Raw genomic sequence first — 23,575 nt, 5'->3', positions numbered from 1 at the left:
GTTCTTTTATTTAACTACAAACTTTCCCTGTAACATACATGGCCCTAGCTCTGCTATAAAGAAGAATCCTTCTTTCATATGACAGCTCTTAAATAATTTGAAGACAACAATACTATTTCACTTAAAATAACCTCTGCAGGCTAAGCATCCAGGTACTACAGAATGTCAGAGCTGGAAGCAACTTCAGACATTATTTAAAGACCAAGGTGTCCAACACATAGCCTGTGAGTCAAATGTAATCAGCCTGAGTCCAGAGTGTGACCTGTCTGAGAATTTTAACAAAAAAGTTTTTTGACCTAATTAGTTAGCACAGATGGGCTAGTAGTAATGAATTATACAATCATATAATTAATACGGACTAAATGCCTATGGATTTCTGATTATTTGGCCGTTTAGTCCAGGCCACGTTTTACAAATTAAGAAAGTGAAGGCCATACTTCTACAGCGACTCAAGATTGCACAACTAGTTAGGGTAGACCTGGGACTTGACTGCTCTTTTCAATAGACCGTGAGTATGGTTTGGTGGGAAGAGAAATGGATTGGGAGTCAGGACAATTCAATTAAAGCCCCGACACTCAACCTGGCTGATCTTTGGCAAGTCACTTAACCAGAAGGGCCTTGGTTTCCTCACTGTAAAATGAGGATAGTAACAGCATTTGCTTTCCAGGGTCATTGTAAGAAGCCAGTGAGATAACATATGTACAGTGCTTTAAAGCTGTGTATAAATACCGTTATATTACTATCATGGCAGTTTGGTGGTTCAGTACACAGAGTACTGGGCCTGGAGTCAGGAGCATCTGAATTCAAATCCAGCCTCAGACACTTATTGGCTGTGTGACCTTGGGCAGGTCACTTAACCTCTGTCTGCCTCAGTTTCCTGAATTGTAAAATGGGGACAATCATATCACCTACCTCCCAGGGTTGTTATGGGGATCAAATGAGATTAAATTGATAAAGTGCTCAGCCCAGTGCCTGATACACTGTGGGCACCATGCAAACGCTTATTCCCCTCTTATTACTCTCATCCTTATGATTATTCTTCCACCTTCCCAGAGAGCTGAAGGTTCAGCTCTGTGGCCCTCTCACCTGCGTGATCGATGGAGCAGGGGCAACACGCTCCTCAAAGCTCCTGGCACTGCTGCTATCCCCCTGGCTGACTTCAGGTGTTGGTGGTCTTGGTTTCTCAGCTGGCTTGATATCAGGTAAGGGCCCTGGACTGGGAAGGGCTTTAGGAGGAGGTGGCTTACTGGGGACAATTAAAGCTTTGAAACTAGGCGTTCTCTCCCTTACTGGGCCCAATTCTTCAGGAGGTCGGAAGACTCCTGGGGTTGGTAATGGAATCTCCTTGGGAGAATGGGAGATTCCAGTGGATACTGGAGCTGTGTAAGACGGGGAATCTTCATCTGGCAGCTCAGCCTCAACTACAGAAGAGGGTCGTGACCCAGCTGGGCCATTGCAGGGTAAGACAAACTTTTCTTCAACACTGGGGTCCTCTAGGTCCTCTCTCTTCTCTTCTTCAAAGGGGTCATCCTGGAGTTCAGGGGAGTCTTCTTTCTGGGCTAGTTCCGTAGCTGGAGCATTTTCATCTTCCAAGACTGACCCTCTTTCCCTCTTCAAGGAAAAGAGGGAATTGACAGTAGGAAGAGGGCTTCTGGAAGAGGGGCTTGCAGGAGAGGGACTTCTGGGAGAGGGGCTTGCAGGAGAGGGACTTCTGGGAGAGGAACTTGTAGGAGAAGGACTGCTGGGGGAGGTGAGAGGGCTGCCCTCCCCAGAGGTTATGGAAACACTGGATCTAGGGATTGGAGATGAGATGACCAAGGAGCTTCGGTGCCTAAAAAAAGAAGAGATTATTTTAGAAAGTCAGCTCCTGTAAAGGAATACTTCAAGCTGAAGAAAAGCACAGTACCTGTAGCCAAATCTCATTAGTCTTCTTTATTTTCTGATAGGCTTGTACCCCCAAATTTTCGGGTGGTAGTTCCTCTCAGTCCCCTCCTGCCACTACTTATAAGGGGAAATCTTGCTTCATTGGGTGGTCTGGAATTAAGACCTAAATGCTGTCCCTCTTCCTGCCTCAGGTGATGTGGTTCCAAACCCCCTACATCTCCTTGACTATCTACCACAAACCTACAAGTCAATTAATCACCAACCAACAAACATTTATTTAGAATCGGTAACTGCAGAGTTGAAAGAGACCTTTCCGTTTGCTTTCCTGATCATCTGGTCAGACCCTCTCATGTTAGAGGCAGGAAGACTGAGGCCAGAAGTGGCCAAGTGACTTTCCTAGGAGAATCAGCATTAAAAAATATAGTGGAAAAAAGCATTGGTTTGGGAACCAGAGGCTGCGGGCTTGAATCTCCCACTCTGCCACCCATTAGCTATGGATGTTGAGCAAGCCCCTTGACTTTTGGGGCCACTCAATTTCCCTCTCTTCTATGATTCTGTGACTCATTCATTCACTTCACCTGAAATCGATTCTCTACATTTTCCCTCTTAATAATCTCAGGATCAACAAGGAATGAGGAGGGGATTGGCTTAGTTGGGGGGAATAACGTAAGAGAAGACCATAAAGGAAGGTTGGAGGGAGATTGTGGAGGATCTCACTTTTCCTCCAAGGCACAGAGGAGCCACTGAAGGCTTCTGAGTCATGGTGCAATGCTATCAGACTGATGCTATTAAGATGCCTGGCATGAGAGGGCAGGATGAATTGAAGAGAATTGGAAGATTTGAGGCAGGGAGAACAGTTTAAAGGCTATTGCCAAACAGTCTTGGTCGTGGCTGGTGAGAGCTGGGATTGGGTGGTGGCAGACCAGACCAGACATTCTAGAACTAAGGCAAGACCATAGAGATCCAGAATTCTAGCCAGGGACTGGGTGATTTTTCAGTTGACATTTTCCAAGGCCTAGCAGGATGCCTTACATCCAGTAAGTGCTTAATAAATGTTTGCTGCAGTGAATTAAGAAACTGGTCTCTGGCCTCAGGAGATCCCAGGCTTATGGAGACAAGGGGACTTACCCTAAGTTACCTCATCTCTCTTTGGGCTTCAGTTTCTTCACTGGAAAAGGAGTGGGTTGGAGCAAATGATTTCCAAGGTCCTTTCTAGCTGTGACATGTTATGTACCTCTGAGTTATGAGCTCCCAGAATAGAAGGAGAACCAGGGAAATGGGAGTAAATGATGTAGCAAAGGGAAACTGAATGTGTTCTATTAAAGGAAGTTAAAATTGGAAGGGACCATTCAATTCATGGAGCATTTGTAGTAGACTCAACTGCATCCTGAGCACCCACACAAGTAATACTCTGACAGGTGCCTTTCCAGAGGTAGCTAATTTAGAGCCAGTTTTCAAGAAATGCCAGTGGAGGGGAGGGCAGCCCCCAAAGGGGGAATAGCCTGGGGGAAAGCTTGCTAACCAGGTCTCGAATTTAGAGACTGGAGGGCTTTGATTGGCTGGAGCAGAGCTTCCCATGGGGCTGGGGGAGGTAATGGTTATTAATTAGGCTGTCCTCCCAGAGAGGCTTAGGTCATTTCACTCCTGGTGGCCAAGGGTGGGGGTGGTTAGTGAGGGATGTCTCTCGTCTCTAGCTATGGGAGACTATGGCAGGTTAAATTAATTCAACAGGTATTTACCAGGCCGCTACCCTGTCCAAGCTCCACAGTTTGGCTTTAACCTCCCATTCCAGGCTTATTTTCCATTACTCCCCCTCCCCTAAACAAAGCACTCAAGCCAGAGAGGATTATTCACCACTCCCTGAATAATTTCCCATCCCTAAAGCATGAAATACCTCTCCCCCTCCCTTTTTACCTGGTGAAATCCTATTCCTCCTTAGAGATGAGCACACTTTGAATGGCTCCTCCATGAATCCTCCCCTAGGCCACGGCCACATGTAGTCTATTTCTCTCAAAACACTTTTCTTATTCCTTTCTTTTGCAGCATTATGTTTCTTTGTATTCACATCTTATTTTCCATATTAGATTGTAGTAAAAGTAATAGCTAACATCTCTGTGGAACATTTTACATACCTCATTTATCCTTGGACAGGAGGAGGTACCATAGGTCTGATTAGCTCCATTTACAAAGGACACAGAAACTCAGGGGTTAAGTGACTTGCCCATGGCCACCTAGCTAGTGGGTGAGCAAAGGTAGAATTCACACCTATGACTTTCATGACTATCTTGAGCCTAGCACAATGCCCTAAACATAGTACATGTTCCATAAGTGTTTGAATTGAATACAGGAGATACACAGGAAAATAAGACACGGTCCTTATCCTTCAATAAATGACAATTTGGTGGGCGTATGGCGGGGAGACAAAATAAAAATAGACAAATAACAGGACGAATTAAGGACCAGAGTAATGCAGCATAATACGGTATGTGACTGTTTGCCAGGTAAGGGGCACAATGTTTCAGTTCTACTCCTCAGGGCCCCACTCAGGTCTCCTCTCCCCCATGAAGGCTTCACTGATCACTCTGGTTCTTCTCTGAACCTCCGTAGTGCTTGCTGTCTATGCCCTCCATTTGGCTGGTAGCAAGCACTGCTTAGTGTGGTTAGTCGTCTTTTAAGTGCACATCCCTTCTCCCTTCCTAGGGCCTTAAGCTCTTCCAGGGCAGGGAAGATTTACATGTTGTAGGTGCTTAGTCAATATTTTTCAATGACAATGGTATTGATTATGGTAAGAGCTATGAGTTTGGAAGAGGGAGAGATAATGGGCCTAGCAGGGTCACAGAAGCTTCATAGAGCAGGTAGATCCTGGACTGGGTTTTCAAGGATGAGGGGGATTATTTAAAAGAAGAAAAGAAAGGGTATTCCAAGAAGAGGGTGGAAGGGAACTGTATGAGCAAAGACACCCAGGCAGGGAAAGTACATGGTGTGACTGGGGGGCAGAAAGGAAGTGACAATAGTAAGTAGCACTATCTAGGGGTCACATAAAGGAATCTTCTATCACCTTTGGAACATAACATATCTATGCAGGGATACATACTCACCCACTGTGGGGAAGGTCATGACTTTGGACTGAAGAAGGAGAGGGGGATGAAGGTAGGGAAGGGAAAAGGAGGGTGAAGGGAAGGACACAGAGAAGGAGCAAAGTTGACCCTGTGACAGAAAAAGACACCAAAGATCGCTTACTTGGACACTCCCTTGACCACAAAGACTTTGCTGGAATATTGCTTCTCCAGTTTGCTCATCACTTCATATAGATCATGGTTCAGCTATAGTCATCAAAAGAAAAAAGGAGGGAATAGTTGTAATAGCTCAGCTTGGGCCATCCTGAGACCCCCCCCAGCTCTATCCCTTTTCTTCTTCCAAGCCCTGCTCTATGTTCCCCTTCCCCTGAAAACCTATGGAATCCCCTCCTCTTTAAATAATAATGTCCATCCAGTTGCCCCCAAGCCATTTGGGGGTCTCTGTGTCCTGTGTGTGCATCCCATTTCCCTTCTCCCAGTATGAGTTTCTGCACCCAGCCAATATATGGCTGGTGTTTAGGGTGGAACAATCAGGCATGTGAGCATTTGCTTACTGATATACTGCCTAGACTTTGCCAGGGGCACAGAGAAATCTGTGAGGCCTCTTACTCAGTAGTCATTCTTCTGACCCCTTGGTGACTGCATGCCACATGTCACTCAACCTTTTGATAACAGCATGCAGCTAACTTTCCATTACCCATCTGTGATTTGTCTATGTTGCAAATGGAATATATGCAGGTGGTGTCTAATTCTGTGCTCTGGCTTCCTTCATTCTATGTCTGTTTTGATATTAAATAAGCAAATCCCAACTGGCTAGAGGACAGCTTGTTAGAGATTCCTACTTCTGGCAGGGGGTTAGACTAGATGACCTTCCAATGCTGCCTTTTTAGCAGATTTTGAAATTATCATTAAGCCAAAAAAATCCTTTGCTCATAGAGAGGGATTTCAATTTAACATAAGGAAGAACTTCCTAATAACCAATAACCATCCAAAAATGGGATGGGCTTCCTAGGAGATACTTATCATCAGAATTGTTAAAGCAAAGGCCAGATACTGGAGTACTGCAAAGAAGATTCATATTTCAGGTGTGGCTCAGACTAAGTGACCCAACTGAATGATTCTGTGACTGTAGTAGCAACAAAAGTTCTCAGCTCTGGAGGTGTGGATGCAGGTATTGGGACCCAGGAGGAAGGAGGTAAACTATGGGTCCAGATATCAAAGAATCTGGGAATTCTACAGCTAGGAAGGATATAAAAGATCATTTGGTCTATCCCTTCTTCTGCCTAAAAGGATTGCCCCAATCCAGCCTAGGGACCAGAGAAACTCTCCCAGGATTTTAAGACTCACCTCTACCCAGATGGGGATTCCAAGACTTACTCATATAACTTCTTTATTGAGAAGTTTTTCCATAAGAAGAGGCCTTACCATCTGCTGGGTTGCAGAACCCTAGACACAGCTTGAGGCCTTTCCATCTGACTAACAGCTGAAACCTTTCCTATGCATTGTCTCACTCATTAGAATGTAAGCTCCTGGAGGGCAGGGGCTGTCTTCTATTTCTATCCCCAGGGCTCAGCACATGGTAAATACTTATAAATAATAAATTCATGTATACATTTAACCCAATCTAGATCTTCTTGTTTTAGTATCACTCTTTCTGGCCTAGAGCTCCTCATTGTGTGTGTGTTTGTGTACATACATAAGTGCTAGCATGTGTGTGTTATTCTGTGCAACTGAAACAGGATGCACTAATCCATGGATACTATTTCTTCCCAACTACCAGGAATAACAGCCTTGGGAAGGTGCTATGGGCCTCACAGCCGTCCCCAGAAACCCCCCTCATTACCTCGGTTGGCCAGTGGCTTCTTACCTTGCTCATTTCCTTATAGAAAACATCCCGGAGGTTGGAGATGTTCTGGAAGATGGTCACATAGCAGCCAATGCGGCTAACAGGGAACAGAGAAGAGCCAGGCAAAGCCAACAGCGGGTGAGTACCCAGGAAGGAAGGGCTGATAGCTAATATTGATAAAACTCTTAACAAGGGTGAGAGGCTGGCCATTATAATGGAGAGAACATTGGCTACAGAGTCAGAGGCCCTGGATCAGTCACTAACTAATTCTGTGACAAGCTACTTCGCTTCCAATGGAGCTCAGGTTTTTTGGTCTGTAATACGTGGCATCTATCCTGCAGGCTGCTATGAGGATGAAATGATTAATAACGGCAGTCATTCGTACTATGCACTTAGTTATGTAGTTTATAAATGATGGGGTGATGAGACCTGGACCCCGAAAAGGAAACCACCCAGTCCCTGAATTTTACATTTCATACAACATTTACATTTCAGCAACCCAGATCACTGGTGCCTCTGCCCAAGGCATCTGGTCCACCCCAGCCCACCTAGATTACTTAATTAGCTTACTGGGCAGTCCTTTCACTGTGGCACTGGGCCCACCCCAGGCTACTTAATACTCCTGAATCCCATCCAGATCCTTTCACTGTCTTTTTCCCTCTATAAGCAGCAGTCTCATTAGGAACTCTGCCCCCTTCTATGGGTGTTACAATAAACCTTGTCACTTTGACTTAAAGACAGTTTGAATGCATGAATCATTCCAGGTGGATGACACCCTGTGCCCTGAGATTTTGGGGCTCCCAGCAACCCCAAACCACATTACAAAGAACTCTCCCTACAGCCACTTGGATAAGGTTAGTACTATTAAAGCATTATTACCTCCATTTTAGACATGACTTGTCTATGATCTATGGTCACAGCTTAGTGTTAAGAGCAAAGATTTGAACCTGGTTTTCCTGGTTCCAAGTTCAAGCCTTTTTGCTCTATAGAAAGAGCCCTTCTCTAACCTTCCCCCTATACTCCACCCAAAATGCCAGAACCACTCCCATCTCCTTATGCCTGAAGGGTCCAGCATCCTGGGATTGGGTGGCAGTCAAACCCTCAAAGAGGAGGGGGAGAGGGTGGAAGAGAGCACTGGCAGCCCAGGAACTCTGGTACCAAAACAGGCTGGATTTCCAGAATGATAAGATAGTTTGCTCACCATGGAAAGTGGTATTATTGTTATGATCTCTTTACCTGCTGTAGAGGAGAGGCAGCTCTTCCTGCAGCTCCCGGTTCAGGTCCTCAAACACTGTCTGTGCTTTGACAAACTCCTCCTCTGCCTGGGAATGGTGGTAGGGTGTCAGACAGGAGCCTGTGGCCCCTACCCTGCCCATAGTGTTGTCTTCCCCCACTCCAGCACCCATCCAGGAGCCACCACACTCAGGGTTCCCAGACAGGGAGGAAGGATGGGCTAAAACTCTCACCCAGCTCCCAGACTGGAGGCCTCTCCCACTCTTGTTACCTTGAGAGTTTTAGCCTCGTCCTTCTTCTTGGCATTCTGTACTGCTTCGAGGTGGTGCCGGGCACTGTCATAATCTACTAGTTTCCGACCTCGCTTGGAAATTCTCTCCTGGTCCAGAAAAGAATGAAAAAGGAGAATGAAACAGAGCCAAGGAAACAGTATCTATAGTGACTACAACAACGTGAACGGAAGGAACTGAACCACACCCCAAATAAATCAAAAGTATACATAACAAAATGGTAAAGATTGAGCAGGACTCAGTGAATGGATCTGAGAAGATGCCCCCGTGCCACCCCTTGGTGGAGGTAGGAGGTCCACAGCTGTTACACATTGCATGGTTTTCAGACATTTTCAATGTATTAATCAGTTATGCTGATTTTTTTTTCCTCTCTAAAAGGATACTATTTGTTACATGAGATGACTGAGAGCAGGAGAAGGGATATTTGGGATAACTGTGGTGATGTAAGAAACAGAAACTATCAATTCAAATTTATTTTTAAAAGGAAGAAAGAAAAGGGCCAAACTGACTCCTTAGCCCAGGTGGGATGAACAGCAGAGCACTGGCTTCTCAGGACCCCTGGGTCCTAGTCTTGCCTGGCTATCTAACAGAGTTGTAGATGGACCCAAGAGGACAACCTGCCTCCTAACCCAAGAAGGAAGAGCAGGTAAGGAAATAAAATTAAACATGGAGGTTCAGGCTTGGGGAACTCCTGAGAAACTGACCTGAATTAGAATACCAATAGATATTCAGCCCCTAGGTTTCTCTTTTAAACTTCCTGGAGAAAGAATTGGCTCATATAGAGATATCACTGGGCCATTGACGTGGGAAGGCAGCGTGATACAGTTGGAGGAACATGAGATTTGTAGGACAAAGCCCATGGCTTGAAATCTTAGCCTTGCTCCTGCCTGACTGCCTGCCTGTGTGAGACTGGCTGCTCTGACCTAAGGCAGTCCCAAACCCAAGCCAACCTGACATTAAACCAAGCCTTGGCCTCAGAGGGTTATACTAAATGATCTCCAAAGTCCTCTCTGCTGTAGATCCTATGAAAGCTTGTAGAGAGTCTGTCCCAACCCCATCCAAACCATAAGTCTAGAGACCCTGGGAGTCTAAACTATGGCCTCCAGAGGTTTTTAGAAAAATAAAGTTTATCAAATCAGCACACATGAACTAGCAGAGCTGTGGGGCCCAACCACTGCCCATTGCTGCTGTTGGATAGTTGATACCGCCAGCTGTTGTTCTGAAGGGTAGCATGGATAGAGTGTCAGAAAGAACTAGGTTCAAATCCCACTTCTGATACACATTAGCTGGGTGACAATAGACAAGTCACTTAACCTCTCTGAGGCTAAGTGGATGCTACCTATGGGAACTACCTTGCATTGTGGTTGTGAGACTGAAATGAGATCACTGACATAAAGTGCTATATGCATCAATTACTGTCATTGTTAGCTAGCTGACAAGTAGCATAATTCTAAAATGGTGCCTCAACAACCTGGGCTTCTGACAATGTGTCCTGAAAATACACACACCCCTCTGCCTGGAACTGCTGGCTATAGCCCAGGGCCGAGGGACTTCTGTGGAAATGTGGATAGCACTCTTCCTCTCTCTGGCAAGTTCATCTTTATTCTCTTTTCTATTTTTCCTTCCCTCCTTTCTTCTTATATTCCTTTTCCTCTATATTCCACTCTTTCTTTCTCTCCTGCCTATGTCTTAGTCCCAGAATCTGAAATCATAGAATTCAGTTTCTGTCTGGGACCTTCAAAATGATCCAGGGCAGTGTTTCTCACTCTGATTAAGCCATAGAATGCCTTTGGCCTTGGAAATGGTGGCCTGGGCAAATAGGGCACTTCAGCTTCAAGGGGTGGACAGTTTGGAGCAAGGTAGGAGAAATGGGCACATATGATAGACATTCTTGATAATGCATACATTCATATTTAATACTTTACTGAGGAAAATATTGCTAACCCACTTTTTCTTAGGGAACCACTATTCTTATCACACAGACGTGTTCTTTCGTACAGTTTGGATCTAGCCCCAAACCCTAATTTAAAGAAGAGGAGACAGAGGCCTAAGGAGGTGAATGGACTCCTTTAGGGCCACAAAGAGTTTGAATTAGAACTGAGATCTCTTTCTATTCTAAAATGTTGTAGACTCACAGGGGTTTCTCTGACCCGACCCAACCCAACACTAAACCAAGTCTTGAATTTAAACATAACCTAATGTCATCTTTAACCCTCTGACCTAACATTGAATGTAACCTTCAATTCTAGTCCTTCATCTAATCTCTGACCTTAACCCTAATTCCAGACCCTCTTAACTCCCCCCGCCCCCTCCCAGCAGAGCTCTGTTGGTGCTTTGTACATCTCTTAGGAACAATCACACCCTATTCTGGTTTGTAGTTGTGTGTGTAACGGTCTAGACTATAAACCCTTTGAGGAATCAAGAATGAAGGTTGTAGGATCAGAATATTACAGGATTTGGAGTTGAAAGGGGCCTTAGCAGTCATCTGGTCATATTTACTTTCGAACCTTCCTCAGCATCTGCAACAACGTTAAGTGGGTGCTTAATAAATGTATGTGTTGGCCCTGATCTCTTCCCTAATTTCTGTCTCACTCTTGACCCCAGCCCTGGCACTGAGCTGATGAAACAGATACCTTAACTTCATTGAACTGGTATACGTAGGTCTCCATGGTTCTCACGACCTGGTCAGCCAGTTTCTCTTCGTAATCTTCCCAGAGGAGATTATTATTCTGTGGGGAAACACATGGAGGTGAGGGGGTAGTTTGTTGAGAATTTCCAGCATTCTTTTCCTCAGCAGCCCACTAAGTTAATGCCCTGGGTATTGTTGGACAATCAGACCCCTGCCTTGAATTGGGTACCTTGTCTTGGGTTCTGTGGGGGAAGATCCAGAGGGAGAGAGGCAGAGAGCCCCTTTCCTCTGCACTTTCCCAATCTGATAGAGAAGATGAGCTTTAGTAACATAGGGGAAAATGAGTTCCAGATACTGATGTTGGGGGTAAAGGAGGGATTGAGAGGGAGAACTAGGTGAGGTTAGTGTTTGGAGGCTTCCTGAAGGAAGAACTCAGACAGAAGAAAAGGGTGGGCTTTGGTGAGGACTATTAGAGTTCAGATAACTGATGCCTATAGACGATAATAATTTTTAAAACTCCAATGGAGCTACAGTTTCATAGTTGTGAGCATTTCCTCCAATGGTGCTGACCTCCACCATCCAGGCCTGCTTATCTACATCCTCCCATTAATTCCAGGGGCCTCCTCAAGTTCTCTTTGCATTATAACCCATTAAACCCCTCATTTTATCTGAAAAGTTTCAGCTTTCCCCCTCTTATCTGTACTGAGCCTGGCATTTTTACTGGCAAGAGACAAGAAGGTCCACCCTCGACCAAACTTCCAGGGAGGAGAGCAGTGGGACAAAGGAAGAGAGCAGCCACTGGCAAAGGGACATCAAGGAGGGAGCAGTGGCTTTCCCAGTCATCCTTTAAACTGATCTCAAACCATGTCTCCTTTCAAAATCCTTCCCTAGTCCCACTGTTTGGCAGTGACCTTTCTTCTCTCCGACCTCACCTAGCCCCTTGTCCTGGACCTCTCAAAACAATCATTGTGTAATATTGTACACTATAATTATTTCTGTTTGCGTCTTATTCCCTGCTGGGTGTAAGCTCCATGAAGGCAGTGATGGTGACCATGTCTTTTACAAACTTGCTATTTCCCCTGGTGCCTGGCATGGCAAATCTACATAGGGTAGGTGCTGAATAAGTGGTGGTGGTTGTCATTGGCCCCAGGTCTTCCTCTGTACCGCTGCAATGACTTTCAGGTCCCTGTAGCCCTCCCACTCATAGCTGTAGATCTCCTGCAGAGTTTGGGACAGTCTCATCGAGCTCTCGTGCATCACTGGAAGAAAAGAACTCAGTTTCTGTAAGAGGTTTCACCTCAACATTAATTCCACTGATCATACAAATGATATGCAAATCATAGCATCTTTAGGTGATCTGGGAAGACACTTAGATAGCTTTGGGATGTGTCCCCTAGAGAACTTGGCTAGTGCCTACGGTGAGATTATTCTAACCAACATAACCAACTAAATCTCAAGATGTTAGGCTCTGGGAAAATACTGGAAGCAGACAGGATACAGGAAAGCAGGACTTTGGGTAACATCATATAAACCAAAAGAATCTCTGATTTGGTGGCTTCTCCTACAAGGTGCTTCTCTCTCCTTTCTTCACCCACCCAATCCTCCAGTATCTAGTATAGACCTGAATGCCCTCTGGGATCATAGATATTGGGATACATACCTTTGACAGCATTAAGGAAATGTTTCAAGTCCTTGTATAGTTTTTGGCCTTCAGCCTGGAAAGAGAAGTTAATTTGTTTAAATGACTGGAAAGACTATTCAAGATGAAGAGAAAGCAGAAGATGCCTCTACAATAAGGTAGAAAAGACATTTTGAGGCGGGAATCTCTTTCATTATTTACTTAAGCAATAGTCCTGATGGCTACAACTGGATTTGTATATGATTTCCATAAATTCCTCCACTAAGTTCTGTTTTCTTCATGATAAACCCAGAGGCAGCCCTCCGTTCTTGGAGGCTATGCTAATGGAAGACAGCACAAGCTTCCTTGTACCCTATTTAGCTGAAAAGACTTCAGGTATAGATCTGGCAGCAGCCCTGCCACCTGAGGGACAAGGGACAGCCTTACTAAGTTCAGAGAATCTCAAGCTCATCATCACAACGTTGGCCACCAAATGACGATTTTTTTTGGCCACTGTAACTCATGAAACCGTCTATTAATATGTGGATGAGTTGTACTCAATCAATTAATCAAATATTTATAAGGGCCAAGCACTATGACAGGTACTGGGGATACATAGGTAAAAATGGGACAGCCTTAGCCCCTCAAGGAGCTTACTTACATTCTATCCAGAGATATGTTTATTATATTTTGTGGTTGTTACTGTTGTTCAGTCATGTCCGACTCTTCATGACCCCATTTGGGGTTTTCTTGGCAAAGATACTTTTCCAGCTCATTTTACAGATGAAGAAACTGAGACAAACAAGGTTAAGTGACTTTCCCAGCATCACATAGCTAGTAAGTGTCAGAGGCCAGATCTGAACTCAGGAAGATGAGTCTTCCAGATTGCAGGCCAAGCACTTTGTCCACTTCATCACCTATCTTCCCTTTGCATATTACATGCCCATGCACATATTACATGCACATATACGTGTGTATGTGTAAGGTCTAGAATTCCCCTAGCTGGGGAACCCTGTGCCTCCCCCATACTGTGGGGTGAGTTCGAAACCAAAGAAAGAGGTCAAGGAGCTCCAGATTGATTACAAGAGTTTAATTGCAATTTGAGGTGGCAGCTAGATGATTCAGTGGATCCCCACAAAACCCCCTCCGCCAATCCGGGTGGTCATTATAGAAATCGAACAAAGGGAGGGGGAGCCATATGGTGCTTTGCTGTGTATCAGTGGCTATTTTGGGCTTTTCTGCTTAGTTAATGTTTTGGCTAATATTTTAGTTTATACTTAGTATTGAACCTGGTTCTCAGACATCCACTCATTTACCCAGTGTTGTTGGGTAAATGCCCAGGGACTCAAGGTTGGGTACTGGTCATGTACCAGTCACAGTATTTAAGTTGTGACTCAGTGTCTGAATTATGATTTTTAACAGGTCACCATGTCTAGGCTTCCACCTTTCACACAGTTTAAGTTTATGGCTTTCACTTCTTATGGGGTATTATGGCTTTTGCGATTGGGAACCCACAGTATGTAAACGTGAAATATACAAGTCTTACAGCTTCACATGGAGAGGCAGGGTTGCCATAAGAGACAACCTGTGCAAAGCCCAGAGATGAAGAGCCATGTGCCAGAAGGCCAGTTTGGCTGGACAATAGAGTGGGTAATAGAAGATTGGAAAGACAGGAGCCAGGTTATAAAGGGTTTTGAATATACAATAGAAGAGTTTCTATTTGATTCTAGGGTCAACAGGGAGCCATTGTAGTTTACTGAGTGAGGGAATGAAATTGACAAACCTGCAATTTAGGAAAATCGCTTAGACAAAAGGACCTTGAGGAAGGGAAACCACTTAGGAGACTATTTCAATAGTCCAAGAGAGATGAGGTGATAGCCTGAACTAGAGGAGTGGACAGATGTAAGAGGTATTGTGAAGGTAAAAATGACGAGACCTGGAAAATGACTGGAGGTGTGGGGTGAGAGAGAGTGAAGAGCTGAGGAGGACTCCAAGGTTGCAAATCTGGACGGCTAGAAGAATGGTGGGTCCTTAACAGAAACAGGGAGGTTCAATAGTGATTCAGTAGTTCAGTAGATTTGGGGGCAAAGATGATGTGCTCTCCTTTGGGTATGTTGAGTTTGAGATGTCTGTGGCATGTTTGGAATGTCCAAGAGGAAATCTGCGATGTGGACTGGAGCTCAGAAGACAGGGTAGGGCCGGATCTATAGATCTGGAAGTCATCGGTATAAAGATATCTGAGCCCATGTGACAGTGTAGTCACCATGTGAGATATTATAAAATTAGAAGAGGGCCCAGGACAGAGCCTTGTGGTGCACTTATAGTTAGGGCGAGTGGTATGGATAATGATCCCCCCCCCCCCAAAAAAATAGATTAAGATGTAATGGGCAGACAAGTGAGAGAAGAACAAGCTCATGAAAATCCAGAAAGTAGAAGCGTCTAAGAGGAGAAGGTGGTCAACAGTGTCAAATTCAGCAGATCCGTGAGAAGGATGAGAGTTTAGAAAGGGCGATCAGGACTGGTCATTAAGAAATCATCGTCAATGGCCTACCTTGGAGAGAACAGATTTAGTTGAGTAATGAGGTCAGAAGTCAGATTGTACAGTGCTGAACAGGAAGAGGAAAGGAAGTGGAGGCAATGGGTGTAGACATTTTCTAGGACTTTGACTGTAAAGGAGAAGGAGGGACAGAGGGTGGTCTCTTGAGGAGAGATTTTTAAAGTGATCTGCTGGGTAGAGGGAATGGTCACATCCATGAAATTATAGATCCTTGAAGCACGGAGTACTATGTAGATTAGTTCGCCCTCTACCAGCAATGTTTCTTTTGGATCCATTTAAAAATTAAGAAGGGGCAGCTAGGTGGCTCAGTGGATAAAGCGCTGGGTCTGGAGTCTGGAAAACCTGAGTTCAAATCCAGCCTCAGATACTTTCCAGCTGTGTGACCCTGGGCAAATCACTTAACCTGTTTGCCTCAGTTTCCTCTTCTGTAAAATGTGCTAGAGAAGGAAATGGCAAACCACTCCAATATCTTTGCCAAGAAAACCCCCAATGGGGTCACAGAGAGTCAGACATGACTGAAAATTGACTAAACAACAACAAAATTAAGGTGTTACTAGGATTGTGCTGAGCTATCTCTTCTCTATTTGGTCTTCCTATGAAGGATCAATGGCTTCTGTTTCCTCATCTGTAAAATAAGGGTGGGAGAGATATACTAGGTAACCTACAAGGCCACTTCTAGCTCTGGAGCTCTACGGTTCTATGAAGTTCCTCTCTACCAGTTCTGACCTCCCTTTCTCCTCACACCCCCTGTGCACTCCCCTACCCAGTTTCCACCATAATGTAACTCTGTATTAAATTCTCTGTTCCATGTAGGAAAATCTGTTCCTTATTCCCCACAGGCACCTGGCCCTAGTCTAGGCCACTGAGTCTTCACCCAGGCCACACATCCTCTCCCCACTTCACCTCAGGACTTTTCCCTAAACCCCAGCTTGGCCTTCCTCTGCCCTCTGGCTCAATGTGCTTCAGATTCTGCTTCTGTATTCAGTTTTTCCCAGTAGACTTTCCCACCCAACACACATCATTTCCTTCTCCCACTGTACCTTTTCCAGTACCCAAGTTATAAGAGGGAAGAATGGGGAGAAGTATTGATGGAGAGTGATAGTAATAATAGCTGATATTTTAAGTGGCACTTTATAGAAATCATGTCCTTTGATCTTCACATCAAGGTAAGCAGAGCAGGTGCTATTATCCCATTGTACAAACAAGGAAGCCAAGATTCATAGATAAAAGTAATTTCCCCAAAGTCACACAGCTGGTAGATGGCAGAGAAGGGACTGGAAGTACAAAGTCAAGGCCCCAATGTACATAGGCTTGAGACAAGGTAGGAAAGATCATGTTGGGGTGTGGGGTGGGAATGTGTAGTTGCCTGAAAAGGTATATCCCAAAGTCTAGGTCAGGGCTAGAGACATTGGGACTTTGACAGATTTAATTCATCTCCTGTCCTAGAAAGTAGGCCCACCCTTAACCCAGCTCAAACTATTGAGGATCCTTTAGGAAGAGAGTCTCAGGCTCTCCATCAAAAGAGATTTTTAACTATATCTCATAATCACTTCAATCCCAAAATTCCTCCTGAGGTCTAACCTAAATCCCTCGTGCTTCAGTTTAAACTTGTCTTCAAGTTTAAATCTGTCTTCAGGGGAGATGGGGAAAGTGGGGGAGCATTTCTGGATGTCATTTTGTTACTTGCCTCCCATCTTTCAGCTTTTTCATTTCTATAAGAGGAGCTTCCCAGTTCCTTTCTTCTTGCCTCACTGCTCTGATTCTCATGGAAAGAGCCCTGGGCTGAGGGAGTTAGATACTAACTAGCTGTGTGACATTATGAAAGTCACTGCCTCATTCTGAGCTTATTTCCTCATCTTTTAAAAGGAATGGCTTGGGCTTAGACAATCTGCATCTCACATCCCATTCAACTCTAAAATGCTGTGATCTCTGATCTCTGAGGCTTTGCCAAATGCTCCACACCCATCAAAGGCCAAGCTTGAGTCAGTTTTTCCCACCCCTTATATAAACAGGGCCAGCCTTCAGTCAACCAACCAGTCACACTTCCTTGGTGCTGAGTGCTTCCATGGGATATGTTCGATTTTGTACACTGCCCTTGGGGACCTTCCAGCATGAGTGGGGTCACAACTCCAAAAAACAGAAACATAGTGAATCAGGTCATAAATGAAGGATGGACTGACTGATCTGTGGAGTAGTGGGAACTCTGAAGGGAAGCAGCTAGGTGGCAGAGTAGGTGGAGTTTTGGACTTGGAAGACTTGAGTTAAAATCTTGCCTCAGGCCCTTACTATCTTGTGTGATCTTAGGCACTCTAGCCTTTCTTAAGATCAGTTTCCTCATCTATAAAATGAAGGGGTTGGCCTCAATGGCCTTCCAAGGTCCCTTCCAGCTCTTATGTCTATGCTTCTGTGAGGGGTGGGAAAAAGGCCTGTCAGGAATGATTTAACTGGTATTTGTCCTTTGTTCTTGAAGGGGACCATGACATCAGGGAGATGACATGACTAGCAGTTGACTTTGATTTGAGTGAGGGAGGGCTGTGCAAGGTCACCAGCCTCACTTTCTCTTCCAGAGCCATCTGGGTCCAGTGGCCAGATATCCATCAGGATGACTGGAGATGGCCCATGATGCAATGGGAGACTCTGGCTCTTTTAGGCTAAGGTCTTTTCAGGTTCTCACTTTGAGGGAGGTAATGCCCATTCAGTGAATGGGCTCTTTGAGAAGTGAGTCAAGGGATATCTCCTTTAATTAAAAAAAAAAAATCAAACTGGGAGGGGAAGACCTTCAGGGTTGTTGGCCAAAACAGAAACAGCTACTATTGAAAGAAAGAAAGAGAGAGAGAGAAAGGAAGGAAGGATAAGAGGAAGGAAGGAAGGATAAGAGGAAGGAAGGAAGGATGAAAGGAAGGAAGGAAGAAGAGAGAAAAAGAAAAGAGAGAGAGAGAAAGGAAGAAAGAAAGAAATCTAGCTGAGTTACACAACTCTCACTCAGATCAAAGTCAACTGCAAGTTGTGGTCTAACTTACTAAACAGTGCAACTGCTTGTGGCTTTGCCTGGTTCAGTAGTTCTACTGTCTGCTCTGGCTACCCTGTACTAAATAAACCTTCATAAAAGCTACTGCTGTAACTAATACACTTGCTGGGGCCCTTCTTTAAATTGGTGCTTCTTTACGACCCTTCTCCAGTTAGGTGAATGCTCTGATGACTTTTTTTGATCTTCTTTCATTTTTTGTTCTATGCAATATTGAAAATTAATTAGTATAGCTCCTCAGAAAAAAAATTAAAAGCTATTAGGGAATATTTAGGGAATTAGGGAATAATTAGGCAATCAGGGAGCTGTCACAGCTTTTGTGATTAAAATGGCACTTAAGTAAGAGGTTAGAGAAGAATAACTGATTTTTATTGTATAGATCAAGGGTGGAGAACCTGCAGCCTGGAAGCCACATGTGGCCTTCTAGGTCCTCAAGTGCGGCCTTTTGACTACATCTAAATTTTAGAGAACAAATTCTTTTATTAAGGGGATTTGTTCTGTGAAGTTTGGATTCAGTCAAAGGGCCACGCTGGAGGACCTAGAGGGCCACACGTGGCCTCAAAGCAGTAGGTTCCCCACCCCTGGTATAGATCCTTTAGAGATTCTCTAGGTCAGCAGTTCTTAATCTCATAACTGTCATGGCAATCTGGTGAAGCCCAAGGACCCTTTTCAGAATAATGTGTTTAAATGCATAAAATAAAATATGTAGGATTACAAAGGAAACCAATGATACTGAAATATATTTATCAAAATATTAAAAAAATAAGTGCACAGACTCTAGGACAGGAACTCCTAGTTTAGTCCCATCTTTTCACTTGACAGATGAGGAAGCTGAAGCCTAGAGAAATGATTGGCCCAAAAAGAGTAAATGGCAGAGCTGGGCCATCCTCTGACTCAAAATCCATCATTCAAAAGGAGCCAAGGAGATAATCAAATAAGAAAGTTTGAAGTGATAAAGGCCTGGATTGTGATAGAAGCATGCTAGATATCTGTGAGTGTTCAGTGCAGCAAAGGACTCTTCCTCCTTTTTTCCTAGCTGGAATTCCTATTCCTCAGTGTCTGAGATTTCCTATTCCTGAGAGTCTGAGCATTAGCAAACAAAAAGCAATTCAGACTTTGGTGTGAATGATTGATAGGCTTAACCTTCACAGTAGGTATGAATCTCAATTGAGTGCAATTCTGCTAAAGGAATTGTTCAGCCTTAGAGGAGTCAGTCGGTGTAATTGCAAGTAAAGTGGAACTTTTCGTTTTGCTCTTTTTTTCTTTTGGAGTTCTAGCTCTTCTCAGGACTAAGGCAACCAAGTGCCTTTGGTTGAATCTTGCCTTTGTTTCAATCAAGAGTCTTTGATTGAATCAAGAATCTTTAATGACCTGCTTAAGTCACAAGAAAGCCTAAGTCACATGAGTTTGAGTCACATGTTTGTGATGCCCTCTGACAGTGAAGAAGTGTATATATACTTGAAGGTTAGCATTTTGCTTTGGGGCTCACTCTTTGGAAAAGAGTTCCTGTGATTTCACCAGACGAGACTCTGTGTAGCTGTTAAGGAGCCACCCTGCTCCAGCTTTGAAAACCCAGACATTGGTGCTTCTCTCTCTGGTAACTATGTATGTATTACTATGGACAGACAGAAGTCTTGTCTGCTGATTTGTGTTATTTGCTCTGTTTATATAATTTCTGCTTGTAATTTCTGTTTGTGTTTTCTCTAGAGTTCAGGGTGCTGACTTTTTTCCCCTGAACTAAGTGAATGATATATGTACGTTTAATTAAAGTGAGATTGTAAACCCCTTAAAGTATCTTTCCTTAGAAAAGCAGATCAAAGAATCTGCACTAGCAGCCCTCTTGTGTGCTGGTGTTGTTGGTTTTACACCACCACAGCAGCTGCAAGCAGCATTGTTGCCACAGTCAGTCAGTACATTTACTAACTGCCTTCTATGTGCCAGGTATTGTGCTAAGTGCTAGGGATACAAAGAAAGTCAAAAGACTTGCCCCTGCCCTCAAGGAGCTCACAATCTAATGGGGGAGACAACATGCAAACGACAGAGTAGAAACAAGCTATAAATTAGAAATAATCAATAGAGGGAAGACACTGGAATTAAGGAGGATCAAGAAAAGCTTTCTGTAGAAGGTGGGATTTTAACTGCAACTTGAAGGAAGCCAGGGAAGGCAAGAGATGGGGATGAGGAGGCAGAGCAATCCAGGCATGGGGGACAGCCAAGAGAAAATGCCTGGAGTGGGAAGATAGACTATCTTGTGCCAGGAATAGCAAGGAAAACAATGCACTGGATTCCAGAGTATATGGTGGGGTGTAAGATATAAGAAGATCGGAAAGGTGATGGTGGGGAGGTTATGAAGAGCTTTGAACACCAAACAGAGGATTTTATATTTGATCTTGGAGATGATAGGGAACCACTGGAACTGATTGAGCAGGGGTCACTTTCATAGCTACATGGAAAATGGAGAGATAACTAAGGTAGAGAGACCAACTAGCAGGCTTTTGCAATAGTCCAAGTGTGAGGTAAGGGCCTGCACCAGCGGGTTGGCACTGTCAGAGGATAGAAGGGCATGTATACAAGAGATATTACAAAGGGAAAATTAACAGGCCTTGGCAATAGATTGGATATGGATGGGTGGCAGGGAGGTGAGACAGTGAGGAATAGAAAATGACACACAATCTACACGATTGGGAGGATGTTGGTACTCTCAACAATAATAGGGAAGTCTGAGAAGTGGGGAGGGTTTTGAGGGAAAGATAATGAGTTTAATTTTGGACATGTTGAATTTAAGATGTCACTCAACTTTCTGGGAATGGCCTTGGTTTTTTCAATAAAATATGAAGTAAGAAGGTTCTCAGCTGAAAGAATTGGGAGAGAGGATCTGTGAGAAGTTTGAAGAAGAACGAAAAGGTTTTAAAGAACCAGAGTAGTGAATAGGATAGTGAGATTTGGGGTTAGGAGTTTAAACCTCAGCTCAGATGCTTTTCACATATTTGGGATTAATTGTAATTTACCGTTATGTATGTGGGCTGGACATGTGGTAGATGTTGTTGATTTTGATTGCTCATAGTTGTTGTAGTTATAACTATGATGGGATTTTTCAGCATTTCAATCAGATTGAAATATACCTCCACTAGCTGTTAATTGGTCCAGCCATATTCCTTAAAAGTTATTGAACTTTTTAAATAGCAATGCCACTGACAGGCCTTTACCCCAAAGAAATCAAATAGGAAACAGACATATGTATGCATGTATGATCTTGCTCAAATATATATATATATGTATATATACACATATATGTGTGTATATGCATGTGCATATACACACTCAAATACATGTAAATGTGTATGTATGTGTATTCTTTTTGTGGTGGCAAAAGGGAAACTGAAGGGAGTGTCCATCAGTTGAGGAATGGTTGAACAAATTATGATATATAAATGTAATGGAATATTATTGTGCTCTAAGAAACGATGAAGGAATAGGTTCAGAGAAACCTGGAAGGCTTGTATGAACTGATCCAGAGCAGAACTAGGAGAACAATTTACACAATAACAGCAACGTTGTAAAATTAAGACTTTCAAAGACTTAACTCCAATCAATGCAATGACCAACCATGATTCCAGAGGTTCCCTGACAGAGAAGCGAGGGACTCCAGGATGCAAAATGAGACATATTTTTTTGGACACGGTCAGTGCCAGAATTTGTTTTGCTTGACTCTGCATACTTGTCACAAGGGTTTTGTTTTTTCTTTTTCCTTTTCCAATGGGGGCAGGGGAAGGTGAGAGGGAGAAAAAAATTGATTTTTATTCATTGAAAAAACTTTAATCCAGAAGCAAAAAACCCAAAATACTCCTCAGCTCATTTAGTGCTACTCAGCAAAACACTTACTTGGCATGAAGCCAGTTACAAGCACCTAGTTTAAAATGTAAATACTCCTGCTTGAGAGGGTTATTTATTCTTAAGTCTATCAGTCATTCATAGTAAGATCTGAATTACTTTCCCACTAACACGTATACCTGAAGTGAGGCTCCAAAGGTGTCAGAATTGGGAAGAGGAGGGTTTGTTAATTTGGTAAAAGAAAGCACTTCCAGAGAGGAAGGGCTTGGGTAGGTCTCTGTTTGGACAGCCTGAGGACAGCTAGGAAGTCAGGAGGAAGGGGAGGGGGGAGAGGAGTTAAAAAAGGAGGTGGTTGGCACTCGCAGTCATTTTGCTTAGGGCCCAGACAGAATGTAGTTGGGATGGCTGGTTCAGGGATATGGGGAGACGTGGAACCCCTTAGGGAGAAAAGGATGGTGAACTATCCTAAGACATGTTGCAGAAGTGGCAGAAGCAATAATGGTAAGAGCTTAAGCAGTGCTTTACAAATATTTCTCATTTAATCCTCACAACAACCCTCAGAGGTAGGAGTTATTCTTATCCCCATTTTACAGATGAGGAAACTGAGGCACAGAGAGATTAAATGACTTGCCTAGGGTCACACAGCTAAGAAACGAATGTGCCTGAAGCCAAACTTGAGGTCCAAACGTAGCCCTGGCGCTCTCTCACCCACTGTGCTCACCAGCGACGGTGGTTCTGGAATCCAAGCACGGACCTGGTTGGGAATCTTGACTGTACTCGTACTGTACTGCTCACTACCTCTATGACCCACCAGCCATATACTATCTCTGGACCTCAGTTTCCATGTCTGTAAAGGTAGGGAGTTGGACTAGATGACCTACAGCTTTGAATATTAGAATAAGCTCCTTAGGAGTTAGGATTGTTTCAATCTTTGTACTTGAATATCTAACACCCAACCCAATGCCCGGCACACGGGGAGCACTTAAGTACTTGTTGATTGACTGGTTAAATCTATGATTCTATGACGTTCTTCTTGCTTCTGAGGGAGCCCCTTCCCCTGGGGAAGAGGAAGTCTTGGCAGACACGATCCCTGGTTTGTGGAAACAGGAACTGTTCTTCTTCATCCAGGGTACCTACCTGCTGTATGTGGCCTTCTTCCTCCCCTGACCGTCACTCACCTGCTGCTGGTGGAAGTTTTGGGCAGCCTGTTCAAAGCGCTCATCTTTGGTTTCTGGTATTTTTCCTAGTTTCTGCAGCACCTGGAAAAATGTGAGATGCTTTAATGTCTCTTCCTGTCTCTTAATTATGAACCAAATGGGTGGTGAGTGACCCCTGCCCAGACAGATTTCCCTCTGTTCCTTTCTACATTTCACTGCCCCTGTTATGCTATGCACAGGAATCCAATTTGTGCCTGAGCTCAATGGAGTCAGGAAGGGTAGCTATGCTGTTTCCCCATCACATGACATGTTTCAAAACCAGCTAGAAATAGTTTTTAGATTATCCAGTTTGGGGTGCCTTTAAAAGAGTTGAGAGTTTTTGCATGGTCGAAATTAACGAAACTAGGTTGAAAGGGAAGCTATCAAAA

The 23,575-nt window shown here is 44.0% G+C and overlaps 1 protein-coding gene across 1 annotated transcript in view; it reads right to left on the bottom strand.

Annotated features, from left to right (window-relative positions):
- Positions 1–23,575, bottom strand: part of BIN2 (bridging integrator 2) — a 47,636-nt gene that overhangs the window by 5,482 nt on the left and 18,579 nt on the right. Inside the window, exons 2-10 of the mRNA XM_036762101.1 lie at positions 23,169–23,249; positions 12,620–12,674; positions 12,124–12,218; positions 10,964–11,059; positions 8,312–8,419; positions 8,044–8,129; positions 6,829–6,904; positions 5,125–5,207; positions 1,087–1,831 (exon numbers count right to left, since the gene is read on the bottom strand). Coding sequence (XP_036617996.1) covers positions 1,087–1,831; positions 5,125–5,207; positions 6,829–6,904; positions 8,044–8,129; positions 8,312–8,419; positions 10,964–11,059; positions 12,124–12,218; positions 12,620–12,674; positions 23,169–23,249 — 1,425 coding nt within the window. The remainder of the gene's footprint in view (positions 1–1,086; positions 1,832–5,124; positions 5,208–6,828; positions 6,905–8,043; positions 8,130–8,311; positions 8,420–10,963; positions 11,060–12,123; positions 12,219–12,619; positions 12,675–23,168; positions 23,250–23,575) is intronic.

The sequence above is a fragment of the Trichosurus vulpecula genome, chromosome 5 (genome assembly GCF_011100635.1).
Source record: "Trichosurus vulpecula isolate mTriVul1 chromosome 5, mTriVul1.pri, whole genome shotgun sequence".
NCBI classification, from domain to species: Eukaryota; Metazoa; Chordata; class Mammalia; order Diprotodontia; family Phalangeridae; genus Trichosurus; species Trichosurus vulpecula.
The sequence above is the reverse complement of the archived record's forward strand: the minus strand, read 5'-3'. Positions and strand labels throughout refer to the sequence as shown.